A 16,124-nucleotide genomic window follows, 5' to 3' on the forward strand; every position below is an offset into this window, starting at 1 on the left:
AAATGTTTCATGGGTAATTCATATACTTCATATGGATAGGTATTATCTTTATTCGACTACAGTGAAAACAAACTGCTAGATCTTGAAATTATGTGAATGAAGTTTTGATAGAATAAAACACCTGCCAGGTTTCATTACTGTCAAACACAATGTCTCAGTGAAAAAATTGCTCCAATAATGCCATTGTTGCAATATGGTGCTCATTATTGGAAAAGTTACCCTCAATCATTTCAGCAGATATTTTTGTAATCATAACTGAATTTGACTGAAGATATTTTCTTTTCTGTGTATAAATGTAATCAATAAATTACAAGCTATAAACTATTTTCTGGCTTTCAGCGACCTACATACATCTAAAGGCACTAACAGAAGAAATGTCATGGGAATATGTGGTGATTTTGGCTTTAATTAGTACAGCCTGTTTTAGTAATGTCATCTTTTCTTTACAGGCTATGCTAATCTATGCCAGAATCAGCAAAACAGTGGAAGCTGAGGATAAAAAATGAATTAGAAGGGTCTACATTTTAATGTAGCATGTATCATGATGTCTTACATATTAGGTTATGCATGTTTTTAACTATCCAAAAGGCAACCCCAATTTGATTAAGTTTCATTTGTAAGAGTTAGTTGGTGTGAACATTAGGGTAGTAAAAATGATAACAAATATTATCTAAATAATGAATAAAAGGATATCAGGGCTCATTTATTTGAAGGCAAATTTGTCCATCCTTCCATTCTTCCTAATGCCCATACCCTCTTCAACATACCCTCAAGATGAGAGAGAAAATGTTTCCAAAAAAACAAACAAAGAAGTCCAGTCACTTTGTAATTCAACGAGGCTGATTAAGGTTTTGTGCAAATGTTCAGCATAAATTTATTTTATTTTTTACAGTATCCCATTTGGTCAAACAGGTGCCGTGCAGTTTCATGTTTTCCTGTATAAATCTTCTAGAATGATACTTCAAAAACACAGCTTTGCAAAGTTTTTATCCAATCAGCCTATCTAATCTTCAAAGTAAATTAAAGTTGCGAATGATTTCCAAAAAACAATAAGAAATATGGAGTTACCTGAAATCTTGCACTGCTGAATATCATTTGGGCTTTTGAGTTTATCCTTCCCTAACATCCAAGTTGCTATATTCCAACAACTGCCTTGAAATGAAGGGTCATTTTCTGCAAAACCCAGGTCCAATCAAAATGTGTATATGTATGTTTCCATGCATGCTCTCTTTTTACCAGTCTGTTTTGACAGTGATGAACCAGCTGTCTTCAAAGATGAGACTGACAGGTTACAATTAAGATCTAGTCCAAAATTTAATTGTCAACATTGAAACTACATTTAGTTTTTTGTTGTGTGTTTTTTTTCTCCAGGTGTTTATTGACTGCAATGGATTGGACTTCCAGGTCTGATCATGCCCATCTCTTCACTGATAACTCTTCTGGTATGAAAAACTAATCATACTTGAAAGAATCTTTGCAGCTCTGTCTGACAAAGAAATGCACATTATTTGCAATCTGTGCATATTTATTCTTCAACAGATTGAATTTTTGATGTAACCATGAAGCTCTCTGAAAAATGCTTTATTATTCTGTTCATTTTTAGGTGACTCTTACCTGGAATGGTCCAATCACTGGGATCTGCATAACAGTAGTATTTTTTCACGAACAGAAAAAAATATTCCTGAGTCATCAGTTAACGTGACTTTACAGGTGCCTGAAGAGAAATTTGATCCATTGGGTGGTCATACTGTGTGGCAGGTAATACATGGGCTAAACATTTACTTTCTCCTTTATTTTTGTTACATTGTTTTCAACATATCTTTCACTATAGTAATTTCCTGCCTCATTGGTAAAAAGGTCATTTAAACAATCAGGTTGTCTTAACTTGATGTCTCCAACTACCCAGTCACTTTTATGGTTTGTTTAATGTATCATCATTCATATAAAATGTGTTTGTTACATTTTTTTTATTTCTTAAAGTTTCTTATTTTCCATTTCAAAGAAACCTTTAGAGAAACAAGGTCAGAAGAACAGTATTTTGTACGTTGTCTGAAAAAAACAGTTGAGATTTTATTTGTTTCCAGTTTAACGTGATGGTATTGTCCCCAAAACAGAACATTCTAACACTACTAAAGGTTATTTAAAACAGTGGGATCTATTTTATTTCATCTTTATATAAAACAGAAATGAAAAAAACATAGTTTTGCTTTCAACAACTATATTTTGGGACTGGGCCTTAATCTGACTATTCCTTCCTGACTATTTTATTTGGTTACATCTCCTCCTTACTTTCAGGTCATCATCATTGTTTTCCTTACTGGATCCCTTTCATGCGTCACTGTTGTTGGCAACATCCTGGTTTTAGTGTCATTCAAGATAAATAAGGCTCTGAAGACAGTTAACAACTACTACCTCCTCAGTCTAGCCTTTGCTGACTTGACCATCGGCACTTTGTCAATGAATCTTTATACTACCTACATCATCATGGGCCAGTGGGCTCTTGGACCTGTGGTTTGTGACTTGTGGCTTGCAATAGACTATGTGGCCAGTAACGCCTCTGTCATGAACCTGCTCGTCATCAGCTTTGACAGGTACCTGAAGATATTGTACTTTACACTTTTTTATGATTTAATGGCTTTGTCTACTTTAGGTACTTTTTAAGAAATTTGAATATGTTTTTTTTCCTCATCTGTAAATGTGACTAATGTGACTCCTACTGTTGTACTAAGACCATTTGTTGCCCCCAAACTATTTAAAATGCAGGAAATCTAAATTTTAGGGAGTATTCAACTAAAGTTTTATTAAAAGCGCTTTTTGTTAAGTAAGAAGGGGCACTAGCTCTCTAGCTGCCATCAAGTAAACTAATATTTAGACAGCACGGCAAAGCACAGTAGATGTTATAGACTATCATTTTTACTTTTCTGTCCCTTTAGGTATTTCTCTGTGACCAGACCTTTGACTTATCGGGCTAAACGTACAACCAAACGAGCTATGACCATGATTGGATTAGCCTGGTCCATCTCCTTCATTCTTTGGGCCCCCGCTATACTGTTCTGGCAGTACATTGTGGGTGAGCGCACAGTTCAGCCAAATGAGTGCTACATCCAGTTTTTGTCTGAGCCCATAATTACTTTCTGCACTGCTATTGCTGCATTCTACCTACCAGTGAGCATCATGGCGATTTTGTTTTGGAAGATCTATCAGGAGACAGAGAAAAGAGCAAAAGACATACAAGGTCTCAAGGGCTCTGGGTCACGTAGCAACCCGAGCCAGCCTCAGAACCAGGACAATAGTTGTCGAAAGGACGTAGTAAGCAGTCAGAGGATGCCGTTAACCATGCTACGCCAGATAAGCTCCCAAAGCGTCAGCAGCAGTGAAACATGTCTGTCTTCTCTAGAGAGAACCAGGGAAAACAGTTCCAGCATGGCACTAGGAGTGGAAAAAAAGTGCTGTGGAACGTTATGCTTTCAATTCCCAGCTTTCTGGACTCATCTTCACACATCCAACAGGTCCTGCAACACCACAACAAGTACAGCAGATGAGGCAGAGCGCAGCAGTTGTGATGGCTTTAACAGCAATGTGGTTGGTGCTTCTGGGGATCAAACAGGGTCAGAGGTAGAAGTGGAAAAGGTAGATCCTTCACAGCACACAATAGGTAGGACACTCCAGTATTAAGTGATTTTTTTTTGCATATTCCATCAAAATATAACTAGTATTATGATGTTTTTTTATTTACTGAACTTGTGTTTTCTCCTTTTTTCTCTCCCTCTGCAGATCCAATGAAGTCTACAAAGGCAAAGATAAACAAGAACAACCAACACTGTGCAAGCATCAAAGCTCAAAAAGTTTCAGATTGTGTTAACAACTCATCTCCAATTGAGCAATCAGTTGCTAAGGCAACCAGAGATGCCATACTGGCCAAACGCTTTGCATCAAAAGCAAAAATAGAGATCAATAAGCGAAAGAATGAAAAAAAAGCAAATGAAAAAAAAGCAAATGAAAAGAAAGCAGCAAGAACTCTAAGCGCCATCCTGTTTGCATTCATAACCACATGGCTGCCATACAATATCATGGTGTTGGTCAACACTTTCTGTCAGGATTGTATTCCAGAATCTTTGTGGGCTCTTGGGTACTGGTTGTGTTATGTTAACAGCACCGTCAACCCTATGTGCTACGCTCTGTGTAACAAGACCTTTCGGACAACTTTCAGGGATATTTTAATATGCCAGTGGAATCAAAGAAGGAACAAACCTAATTTTCATCAGAGGCAGGTTGTTGCCTCACGAAAGGATTGCAGATAGAGTGCAACATCAGATTCATCCATTAGGTGGAGACATTTTTAAAGTTTAGACACATCATTAACATGGATTTCGTAAACTATCTATCTCTATCTCTGAATAAACAAATCAAACAACAAGAGAAACAAAAACAAGGTAGTGACCCATGACTATCTATCCTGTCTATCCTAAATATGTTTAAGTTTTACCATGTTTTGGTTTGGCAGGACATACTAGATGTAATGATTGTAATGCTGTATAAATAAGTGTGATCAAGTGTGAAGTGAATGATTCCACACCTGTTGGCCAAATATTATTTATTTTAATGTGCAACTTATAATTAGGTTTACATAATAATAACAATAATAATAACAACAACAATAATAATAATAATAATAATAATAATAATAATAATAATAATAATAATAATAATAATAATAATAATAATAATAATAATAAATATTATTGTTATTATTTACTTCAAACATCACATGTAGAAGGATTTAGGGAAATAACTTAAAGTAATAAAAACAGTTTTTCAGCATTATTCTAGGACAAGATATGTCCTAGAGTTATTTCTAGGACATATTTATCCAGCCACATATGCCTGGATATGGCCATATGTGGAGGTAAACAAATGTATGTATCTTTACAATATTACTACCATCCAGAGTAAATGACTGATCAAATAGTTTGTTTTCCAGATTTGTGGAGTTTAAAAGCAGAATGGAATGATCATCCACAGTAATCTGATTGAAGTTGAGTGCCTTGAGATGACATGTTTCATGAATTGGCGCTATATAAATAAAATTGAATTGAATCAAGACATCAGTCAATATGTTTTGGCCAATATTACTTTGTCATGAATACAGCTGAGCAAACTGCATCTTTTAAGGGACTAATGCAAATGAACAAGCTAAACGGTTTTGTCCTTTATTGGCTCTCTAACTTTGAAAGTCTTCCTGCAGGGTCTCAAATTGTCCTCCGAACAATGATTGCACATATAGATTGTGTCATCATGAAATATTCCAATCTAACTAATCTTGATTAGCTGGTCTTTGATTGTGCCAGAGGGAGAGGCTCCATTGAGATAGAATGGACACTTTCGACGCTCACTGCAGTTGCTGTGATTAGGTGCTCCATGCAAAGCACTGCCTCCCACGCAAATGCTTGGAGGCACCTATTACTATGCACCTCTAAACGGCTTATTTATTAGGTGCCTGCCTTGCATGTGCAATTAGGAGGCAGTGCTGTGCGACGAAATTAACGAAAAACCACCCCCAAACAACCCCATAGGAATGAATGGAGTCGGGTTGAAAGAAAGCCTTGAAAAAGCCTCAAAATGACCATTTTCAATGCTGTACTGTGTCGTCATGCTTTCACCTACGACCACCGTTTAACTTCCAGTTTGTAGATATATCTGTGAACTACTCAGAAGTGAAAACGGGATGTGGATATCTTTTATCGTCTCTTCACAGTTACTCCTCAAAGCTCATGTCCAAAAATCAGCGAAATCATCGTTTAGAATGAAAGTCAATGACGGAATTCTCCAACCGCTAGAGTGGGCCACTCTAGCTTTTTTAAAGATTTTAAAACTCCGAACAACTTGACCTTACTCGCTCAATTTTCACTCTATGTAGACAAATTATACATCAAAACGTAGGAATTTTTGTCAGGATTCGGGAAATGTAACCCTCATTGGTGTGGCATTTATAGATTTTTCGCAAATCACCTCAGACCGACAAAAACCCGAAACCTCCCCCATTCATTTCCTATGGAGCGGTTTTGAAAAATGACGTCTAAAAATCCAAAACATCACATGTTTTCGCATCGTCGCTACTCCTAAACCGTTTTATGTACAGACATGAGACTTTCACACATGAATGTCCCAACCCTTCTGGCACTCAAGAACAATGAATTTTGTGGATAACTGTTACGGTTTTTCCACAGGAACAATTTGTTCGGGAGTAGCGAATGTGCAAAATCCTGAAATCGCTTTGGAGCTGCATTTTCCCACATCATCCACTTTTTTACATCGTCGCTGTGCCTACACCGATTTTTGTAAAAATATGAAAATGAGCTACATGGTCATCAAAAGCCTGCTGATACTCACAGTGAAAGAATTATTTTGATATCTCTTATACTTTTTTAGCCAGAGCGATTTGTTCGGGATCATTTTCAGAGGATTTCTGAAATTTCATAAAAATGTCCTTTAGATCATAATTTTTTACGCCTTTATTAAACTTTTTCCAGCAAAAACCGATAGCAAGTCTTCTTCCCCTATCCTTTACGAAATAAACACAGAAAAAATTACGTCTCTACCATTTACGGTTCCGGAGAAATCGTTCGTTGTTCGAGGCAAAGTTCTCCATTATAATCCAATAGGCAGACATGGACACCAAGTGTCTGCACTTTTTTAGACTGGCCCGCTGCAGCTGTGTCAGTGAGTTTCCATGACAACAGAACTCTGAGGGCCAGTGGGAGACGTTCCATTGAGATAGAATGGCAACTTTCGACGCCAGCTGCAGCAGCTGTGATTAATGTAGAAATCTGAAATTCGCACAGTCACTTCCTCTTAACATTTTAAAATTTTCATGTGACTTTCAGCCATGTGTCAGTTTACTGTCCCATTTTGGATTTTACATGCTTTCCTATTGGGTCTTTGCTTCCAACAGGACCTGGCATGATGCCTAGACACGACCCAATTGGCCAATACAGCACCACCCACATGTGGGAAATGGCACTACACACCATTTTGGTCAAATGTTGAGTTCTGGGCCCAGATGTGGTGAGGCTGAGTTTCTAAAGGAGGCCAATCTGTCCCATGAACTTTGGTCACGTTTGGTGACATTAAGTATTGGCACCCCTATTTGAGGCACTTCCCAGTACAGGATTTGGACCAAACTGAGAGAGTACAATCACCTGGTGATACTGAACACAACCATGTTAGCGGCTAACAGTTAGCATGTTGCTAACCGGAAGTAGCTCTAGGAAGGTCTCACCAACTTTTGCTTCACAGAGTCTGTTCTTCCTTTAGAGAGAAAGCTCCACAAGAAATTTGGGCTACGTTGCATAAAGCATCTCCAAGCTATGAGGTGTCAAACATCCAATGTTTTCCAATGGGGGACCAAACCCCTTATGGTCCCAATACTGCATGCCCATATATGGCGCTACAGTATAGCTCAGATGGAAAGTGCAGGCTTTGCATGCAAGAGGTCGTGGGTTCGAAACCTGGCGTAGGTGACTAAGATTTCTGTGTTATAATCCACACATTGTGTATATTAAAACATGTGTGCTCATCCCATGAAGTATTTTTTTGTACCACCCGCCATTTTGAGTTACCATGGAAACGTTTTTTCTCCCTATTTGAGGCTCATCCCAGTACAGGATTTGGACCAAACTAACAGAGTACACTCACCCAGTGATACCAAAAACCATAGACATCATATACGTAGACGCCCCATTGTACGCTGCCGGCCGCTGGGCCGACGTGCCTACATGGCGGCCATCTTGGGTCAGACCACAGATCAGACATCTGCTGTCAAAATGAACAGGAGGCAGCTCAGATCTCATTTTAATCATATGTTCACAACGCTCGTGACATTTCAGACAGATTACATATATTTATTCAGAACCAAAACTATTTAAATTGAAGTCAAACTGGATGAAAAATGTACATGCACTTACATATTTTGCAGTTATATATTAATCTAATATACACACACAATTTATACACACATAAATTTCTCTCTCTTTCTTCCTATATATATATATATATATATATATATATATATATATATATATATATATATATATATATATATACTGTATGTATAGGCTATGTACACAGACACCGATCTACAGACAACAGCACTGATCTACATAGGAGCAAAACTATATACAGACAAGTGAGAGCAGAGGTGCTCATAACAGCATTTAAAAATTATATATTACAAACCGCAATCTGGGGGGAATTAAATCAACAAAAAACCTTACGCATCTAAGAATCAAATACATTACAAAATCATAGCAAAAACTGTATAATATCCCCCCCACCACAAATCATGTCTATCCTGTAATTTAGGACCATTTTGTTTGTTTTTGGTGTTTAATGTACTTTTCTCTGCTTCCATCCCTGCTACCCATTAGCACATATTGTGTTTATGCCAGAAAAACTGTAACTGTAAAGCATGAGGAATATCTATTATAAAATCTTACTTATGGAAAGTAATTCCCCAGGATCTGGTTTCTAGTAGGCCTATCCTTTTATTTGCGCACCCATAAGCGGAGTAAAAGTCAGGCTTCCTGGGACGTAGCTCTGGAAGTTTGCTTACTTTCAATACAAAATCGAAATTATATATTAAGTTAGACAATAATTTAATTTCATTCAATTGGTCCCATGTAGCCCCTAAAGGGGTGACGTTTCAGTCAGTTGATTTATCTGGAAATCGGGTGAGAATTCACCGCATTCAGAGTGTCTGAAAACATAAAGTACATTTTTCTGAATTGACTTGTATTCTCTCTGAGCGCAGCTAGGTCTGACCTAAGATGGCCGCTCTGTCGGCACGCCTCTCACCCGAGGACGCGGCGTCTACGTATTCATGTCTGTGCCAAAAACAACCATGTTAGCGGCTAACATTTAGCATGTTGCTAACCGGAAGTAGCTCTAGGAAGCCTGTACAAACTTCTGCTTGACAGATTTGGTGAATTTTAGGATTTTCTCCCTTTTTAGGCACTTCTCAGTACAGGATTTCAACCAAACTAACAGAGTAACATCACCCGCTGATACTGAACACAACCATGCTAGCGGCTAACCGTTAGCATGTTGCTAACCAGAAGTAGCTTTAGGAAGGTCCTACCAACTTCTGCTTAGCCAGGGTTCTTCTGCCTTTACAGACAAAGAGAGGGCTGCAGCTGTCAGTGAGTCTCCATGACAACGCTGCTAACAAAGGGCTCCTAGGAGGTCCATTGACTTAACATGGCACCTTTCGACGGCCGCTGTGGGGGCTGTGAAGACCGTAAGAAGCTGAAATTCGCAGTGTTTCTTCCTGTTGCTATTTCTGTCGGTACGGTACGCACCAAGTGGCAGGCGCCTTGCTAAATTTCTTCAGAAATTTTTCTAGTTAGGCGCCTGCCATAGCATTTGCAATGAGGAGGCAGTGCTGTGCTTCGCACAGCACTGCCTCCCATGCAAATGCATGGAGGCACCTATTACTATTCACCTCTAAACCACTCTCTTTATTAGGCGCCTGCCATAGCATTTGCAATGAGGAGGCAGTGCTGTGCGAAGCACAGCACTGCCTCCAATGCAAATGCATGGAGGCACCTATTACTATTCACCTCTAAACGACTTCTTTATTATTAGGCGCCTGCCTTGCATGTGCAATGAGGAGGCAGTGCTGTGCGAAGCACAGCACTGCCTCCCAATGCAAATGCATGGGCAGGGCCTATTACTATTCACCTCTAAAGGCGTCTCTTTATTAATATTAATATTCTTTATTTTTCTTCCTTCACGATTAATGCGGCCCAAAACATAGCGTGCACCCCCACAATATAGGCATCAAAACCTGTGGCTCGATCTCGAGATGTGTGCTACTACTTTTATTGGGATTTCGAGTTACCATGGCAACAAAATAAGCGAAAAACCACCCCAAAACAACCCCATAGGAATGAATGGAGTCGGGGAGAAAGAAAGCCTCAAAAAACCCTCAAAAGGACCATTTTCAAAGCTGTACTGTGTCGCCATGCTTTCACCTACAAACACCGTTTAACTTCCAGTTTGTAGATATATCTGTGACCTACTCAGAAGTGAAAACGGGATGTGGATATCTTTTATCGTCTCTTCACAGTTACTCCTCAAAGCTCATGTCCGAAAATCAGCGAAATCATCGTTTACAATGAAAGTCAATGACGGAATTCTCCAACCGCTAGAGTGGCCCACTCTAGCTTTTTTAAAGATTTCAAAACTCCGAACAACTTGACCTTTCTCGCTCAATTTTCACTCTACGTAGACAAATTATACATCAAAACGTAGGTATTTTTGTCAGGATTCGGGAAATGTAACCCTCATTGGTGTGGCATTTATAGATTTTTCGCAAATCACCTCAGAGCAACACAAACCCGAAACCTCCCCCATTCATTTCCTATGGAGCGGTTTTGAAAAATGACGTCTAAAAATCCAAAACATCACATGTTTTCGCATCGTCGCTACTCCTAAACCGTTTTATGTACAGACATGAGACTTTCACACATGAATGTCCCAACCCTTCTGGCACTCAAGAAAAATTAATTTTGTGGATAACTGTTACGGTTTTTCCACAGGAACAATTTGTTCGGGAGTAGCGAATGTGCAAAATCCTGAAATCGCTTTGGAGCTGCATTTTCCCACATCATCCACTTTTTTACATCGTCGCTGTGCCTACACCGATTTTTGTAAAAATATGAAAATGAGCTACATGGTCATCAAAAGCCTGCTGATACTCACAGTGAAAGAATTATTTTGATATCTCTTATACTTTTTTAGCCAGAGCGATTTGTTCGGGATCATTTTCAGAGGATTTCTGAAATTTCATAAAAATGTCCTTTAGATCATAATTTTTTACGCCTTTATTAAACTTTTTCCAGCAAAAACCGATAGCAAGTCTTCTTCCCCTATCCTTTACGAAATAAACACAGAAAAAATTACGTCTCTACCATTTACGGTTCCGGAGAAATCGTGCGTTGTTCGAGGCAAAGTTCTCCATTATAATCCAATAGGCAGACTTGGACACCAAGTGTCTGCACTTTTTTAGACTGGCCCGCTGCAGCTGTGTCAGTGAGTTTCCATGACGACGGAACTCTGAGGGCCAGTGGGAGACGTTCCATTGAGATAGAATAGCAACTTTCGACGCCAGCTGCAGCGGCTGTGATTAATGTAGAAATCTGAAATTCGCACAGTCACTTCCTCTTAACATTTTAAAATTTTCATGTGACTTTCAGCCATGTGTCAGTTTACTGTCCCATTTTGGATTTTACATGCTTTCCTATTGGGTCTTTGCTTCCAACAGGACCTGGCATGATGCCTAGACACGACCCACTTGGCCAATACAGCACCACCCACATGTGGGAAATGGCGCTACTGACAATTTTGGTCAAATGTTGAGTTCTATGCCCAGATGTGGTGAGGCTGAGTTGCTAAAGGAGGCCAATCTGTCCCATGAACTTTGGTCATGTTTGGTGACATTAAGTATTGGCACCCCTATTTGAGGCACTTCCCAGTACAGGATTTGGACCAAACTGACAGAGTACAATCACCCGGTGATACCGAACACAACCATGTTAGCGGCTAATGGTTAGCATGTTGCTAACCGGAAGTAGCTCTAGCAAGGTCTCACCAACTTCTGCTTCACAGAGTCTGTTCTTACATTAAAGCGAAAGCTCCACAAGACATTTGGGCTACGTGGCATAAAGCATCTCCAAGCTATGAGGTGTCAAACATCCAATGCTTTTCAATGGGGGACCAAACCCCTTATGGTCCCAATAATGCATGCCCATATATGGCGCTACAATATAGCTCAGATGGAAAGTGCAGGCTTTGCATGCAAGAGGTTGTGGGATCGATTCCCGGCTTGGGAGACTAAGAGTTTTGTATTATAATCCCCACAGTGTGTATATTAAAACATGTGTGCTGATCCCGTGAAGTATTTTTTTGTACCACCCGCCATTTTGAGTTACCATGGCAACGTGACAAACAACGTTTTTTCTCCCTATTTGAGGCTCATCCCAGTACAGGATTTGGACCAAACTAACAGAGTACACTCACCCAGTGATACCAAACACAACCATGCTAGCGGCTAACGGTTAGCATGTTGCTAACCGGAAGTAGCTCTAGGAAGGTCTCACCAACTTCTGCTTCACACAGTCTGTTCTTCCTTTAGAGAGAAAGCTCCACAAGAAATTTGGGCTACGTGGCATAAAGCATCTCCAAGCTATGAGGTGTCAAACATCCAATGCTTTTCAATGGGGAACCAAACCCCTTATGGTCCCAATAATGCATGCCCATATATGGCGCTACAGTATAGCTCAGATGGAGAGTGCAGGCTTAGCATGCAAGAGGTCGTGGGATCGATTCCCGGTGTGGGACACTAAGAGTTTTGTATTATAATCCCCACAGTGTGTATATTAAAACATGTGTGCTGATCCCATGAAGTATTTTTTTGTACCACCCGCCATTTTGAGTTACCATGGCAACGTTACAAACAACGTTTTTTCTCCCTATTTGAGGCTCATCCCAGTACAGGATTCGGACCAAACTAACAGAGTACACTCACCCAGTGATACCAAACACAACCATGTTAGCGGCTAACGGTTAGCATGTTGCTAACCAGAAGTAGCTCTAGGAAGCCTGTACAAACTTCTGCTTGACAGATTTGGTGAATTTTAGGATTTTCTGCCTTTTTAGGCACTTCTCAGTACAGGATTTCAACCAAACTAACAGAGTAACATCACCCGCTGATACTGAACACAGCCATGCTAGCGGCTAACCGTTAGCATGTTGCTAACCGGAAATAGCTTTAGGAAGGTCCTACCAACAGCTGCTTAGCCAGAGTTCTTCAACCTTTACAGACAGAGAGGGCTGTAGCTGTCAGTGAGTCTCCATGACAACGCTGCTAGCAAGAGGCTCCTAGGAGGTCCATTGACTTAACATGGCACCTTTCGACGGCCGCTGCGGGGGCTGTGAAGACCGTAAGAAGCTGAAATTCGCAGTGTTTCTTCCTGTTGCTATTTCTGTCGGTACGGTACGCACCAAGTGGCAGGCGCCTTGCTAAATTTCTTCAGAAATTTTTCTAGTTAATATTCTTTATTTTTCTTCCTTCACGATTAATGGGGCCCGAACCATAGCGTGCACCCCCACAATATAGGCATCAAAACCTGTGGCTTGATCTCGAGATGTGTGCTACTACTTTTATTGGGATTTCAAGTTACCATGGCAACAAAATTAGCGAAAAACCAACCCCCAAAAACCCATGATAATCAATGGAGTCGGGTAGAAAGAAAGCCTCAAAAAAGCCTCCAAATGACCATTTTCAACGCTGTACTGTGTCGTCATGCTTTCACCTACGAACACCGTTTAACTTCCAGTTTGTAGATATATCTGTGACCTACTCAGAAGTGAAAACGGGATGTGGATATCTTTTATCGTCTCTTCACAGTTACTCCTCAAAGCTCATGTCCAAAAATCAGCGAAATCATCGTTTACAATGAAAGTCAATGGACGGAATTCTCCAACCGCTAGAGTGGCCCACTCTAGCTTTTTTAAAGATTTCAAAACTCCGAACAACTTGACCTTACTCGCTCAATTTTCACTCTACGTAGACAAATTATACATCAAAACGTAGGTATTTATGTCAGGATTCGGGAAATGTAACCCTCATTGGTGTGGCATTTATAGATTTTTCGCAAATCACCTCAGAGCGACACAAACCCGAAACCTCCCTCATTCATTTCCTATGGAGCGGTTTTGAAAAATGACGTCTAAAAATCCAAAACATCACATGTTTTCGCATCGTTGCTACTCCTAAACCGTTTTATGTACAGGCATGGGACTTTGAAACATGAATGTCCCAACCCTTCTGGCACTCACAAAAAAGGAATTTTGTGGATAACTGTTATGGTTTTTCCACAGGAACAATTTGTTCGGGAGTAGCGAATGTGCAAAATCCTAAAAACGCTTTTGAGCTGCATTTTCCCACATCAACCACTTTTTTACATCGTCGCTGTGTCTACACCGATTTTTGTACAAACATAAAAGTGAGGTTCCTGGTCCTCAAAAGCCTGCTGATACTCATGGTGAAAGAATTATTTTGATATCTCTTATACTTTTTGAGTTACAGCGATTTGTTCGGGACCCTTTTTAGAGGATTTCTAAAAATCCATAAAAATGCCATTTAGATCATAATTTTTTACGCCTTTGTTAAACTTTTTCTAGCAAAAAACGATAGCTTATCTTCTTCCCCTATCCGTTAGGAAATAAACGCAGAAAAAATTACGTCTCTACCATTTACGGATGAAGAGATATCGAGCGTTGTTCGGGGCAAAGTTCTCGATTATAATCCAATGGGACCTTTTTGTGACCAAAGTGTCTGCACTTCGGCCGCTGCAGGTGTGTGAGTGAGTTTCCATGACGACGGAACTCTGAGGGCCAGAGGAAGACGCTCCATTGAGATACAATGGCAACTTTCATCGCTCACTGCAGCGGCTGTGATTAATGTAGAAATCTGAAATTCGTCACTTCCTCTTAACATTTTAAAATTTTCATGTGACTTTCAGCCATGTGTCAGTTTGCTGTGCCATTTTCGATTTCACATGCTTTCCTATTGGGCCTTTGCTTCTAACAGGACCTGGCATGATGCCCAGACATGACCCAATTGGCCAATACAGCACCACCCACATGTGGGAAATGGCACTACACACCATTTTGGTCAAATGTTGAGTTCTGGGCCCAGATGTGGTGAGGCTGAGTTTCTAAAGGAGGCCAATCTGTCCCATGAACTTTTGTCACGTTTGGTGACATTAAGTATTGGCACCCCTATTTGAGGCACTTCCCAGTACAGGATTTGGACAAAACTGAGAGAGTACAATCACCTGGTGATACTGAACACAATGTTTTTAGCGGCTAACAGTTAGCATGTTGCTAACCGGAAGTAGCTCTAGGAAGGTCTCACGAACTTCTGCTTCACAGAGTCTGTTCTTCCTTTAGAGAGAAAGCTCCACAAGAAATTTGGGCTACGTCGCATAAAGCATCTCCAAGCTATGAGGTGTCAAACATCCAATGTTTTTCAATGGGGGACCGAACCCCTTATGGTCCCAATACTGCATGACCTTATATGGCGCTACAGTATAGCTCAGATGGAAAGTGCAGGCTTTGCATGCAAGAGGTCGTGGGTTCAAAACCTGGCGTAAGCGACTAAGATTTTTGTGTTATAATCCCCACAGTGTGTATATTAAAACATGTGTGCTGATCCCATGAAGTATTGTTTTGTACCACCCGCCATTTTGAGTTACCATGGCAACATTATAAATGACGTATTTTCTCCCTATTTGAGGCTCATCCCAGTACAGGATTTGGACCAAACTAACAGAGTACACTAACCCGGTGATACCAAACACAACCATGTAAGCGGCTAACGGTTAGCATGTTGCTAACCGGAAGTAGCTCTAGGAAGCCTGTACAAACTTCTGCTTGACAGATTTGGTGAATTTTAGGATTGTCTCCCATTTTAGGCATTTATCAGTACAGGATTTCAACCCAAACTAACAGAGTAACATCACCCGCTGATACTGAACACAACCATGCTAGCGGCTAACCGTTAGCATGTTGCTAACCAGAAGTAGCTTTAGGAAGGTCCTACCAACTTCTGCTTAGCCAGGGTTCTTCTGCCTTTACAGACAGAGAGGGCTGCAGCTGTCAGTGAGTCTCCATGACAACGCTGCTAGCAAGAGGCTCCTAGGAGGTCCATTGACTTACCATGGCACCTTTCAACGGCCTCTGCGAGGGCTGTGAAGACCGTAGGAACCTGAAATTCGCAGTGTTACTTCCTGTTAGTATTTTTGACGGTACGGTACGCACCAAGAGGCAGGCGCCTTGCTAAATTTCTTCAGAAATTTTTCTAGTTATTCTTAATTTTTCTTCCGTCACGATTAATGCGGCCCGAACCGTAGCGAGCACCCCCACAATATAGGTATCAAAACGTGTGGCTCGATTACGAGATGTGTGCTGGTACTTTTATTGGGGTTTCGAGTTACCATAGCAACAAAATTAGCGAAAAACCACCCCCAAAAAACCCATACAAATGAATGGAGTCGGGT

The 16,124-nt window shown here is 40.3% G+C and overlaps 1 protein-coding gene across 1 annotated transcript; it reads left to right on the forward strand.

Annotated features, from left to right (window-relative positions):
- The first annotated feature begins 1,271 nt into the window (after window positions 1–1,271).
- LOC105940141 (muscarinic acetylcholine receptor M3) lies at window positions 1,272–3,619 on the forward strand. Its single transcript, XM_036134929.1, has 5 exons — window positions 1,272–1,442; window positions 1,604–1,758; window positions 2,296–2,591; window positions 2,934–3,070; window positions 3,510–3,619. Exons 1-5 carry the CDS (start codon window positions 1,388–1,390, stop codon window positions 3,617–3,619), a joined length of 753 nt encoding a protein of 250 aa, XP_035990822.1. The 5' UTR covers window positions 1,272–1,387.
- Window positions 3,620–16,124: the final 12,505 nt, after the last annotated feature.

This window comes from Fundulus heteroclitus, unplaced genomic scaffold (genome assembly GCF_011125445.2).
Source record: "Fundulus heteroclitus isolate FHET01 unplaced genomic scaffold, MU-UCD_Fhet_4.1 scaffold_945, whole genome shotgun sequence".
In the NCBI taxonomy this organism is placed as follows: domain Eukaryota; kingdom Metazoa; phylum Chordata; class Actinopteri; order Cyprinodontiformes; family Fundulidae; genus Fundulus; species Fundulus heteroclitus.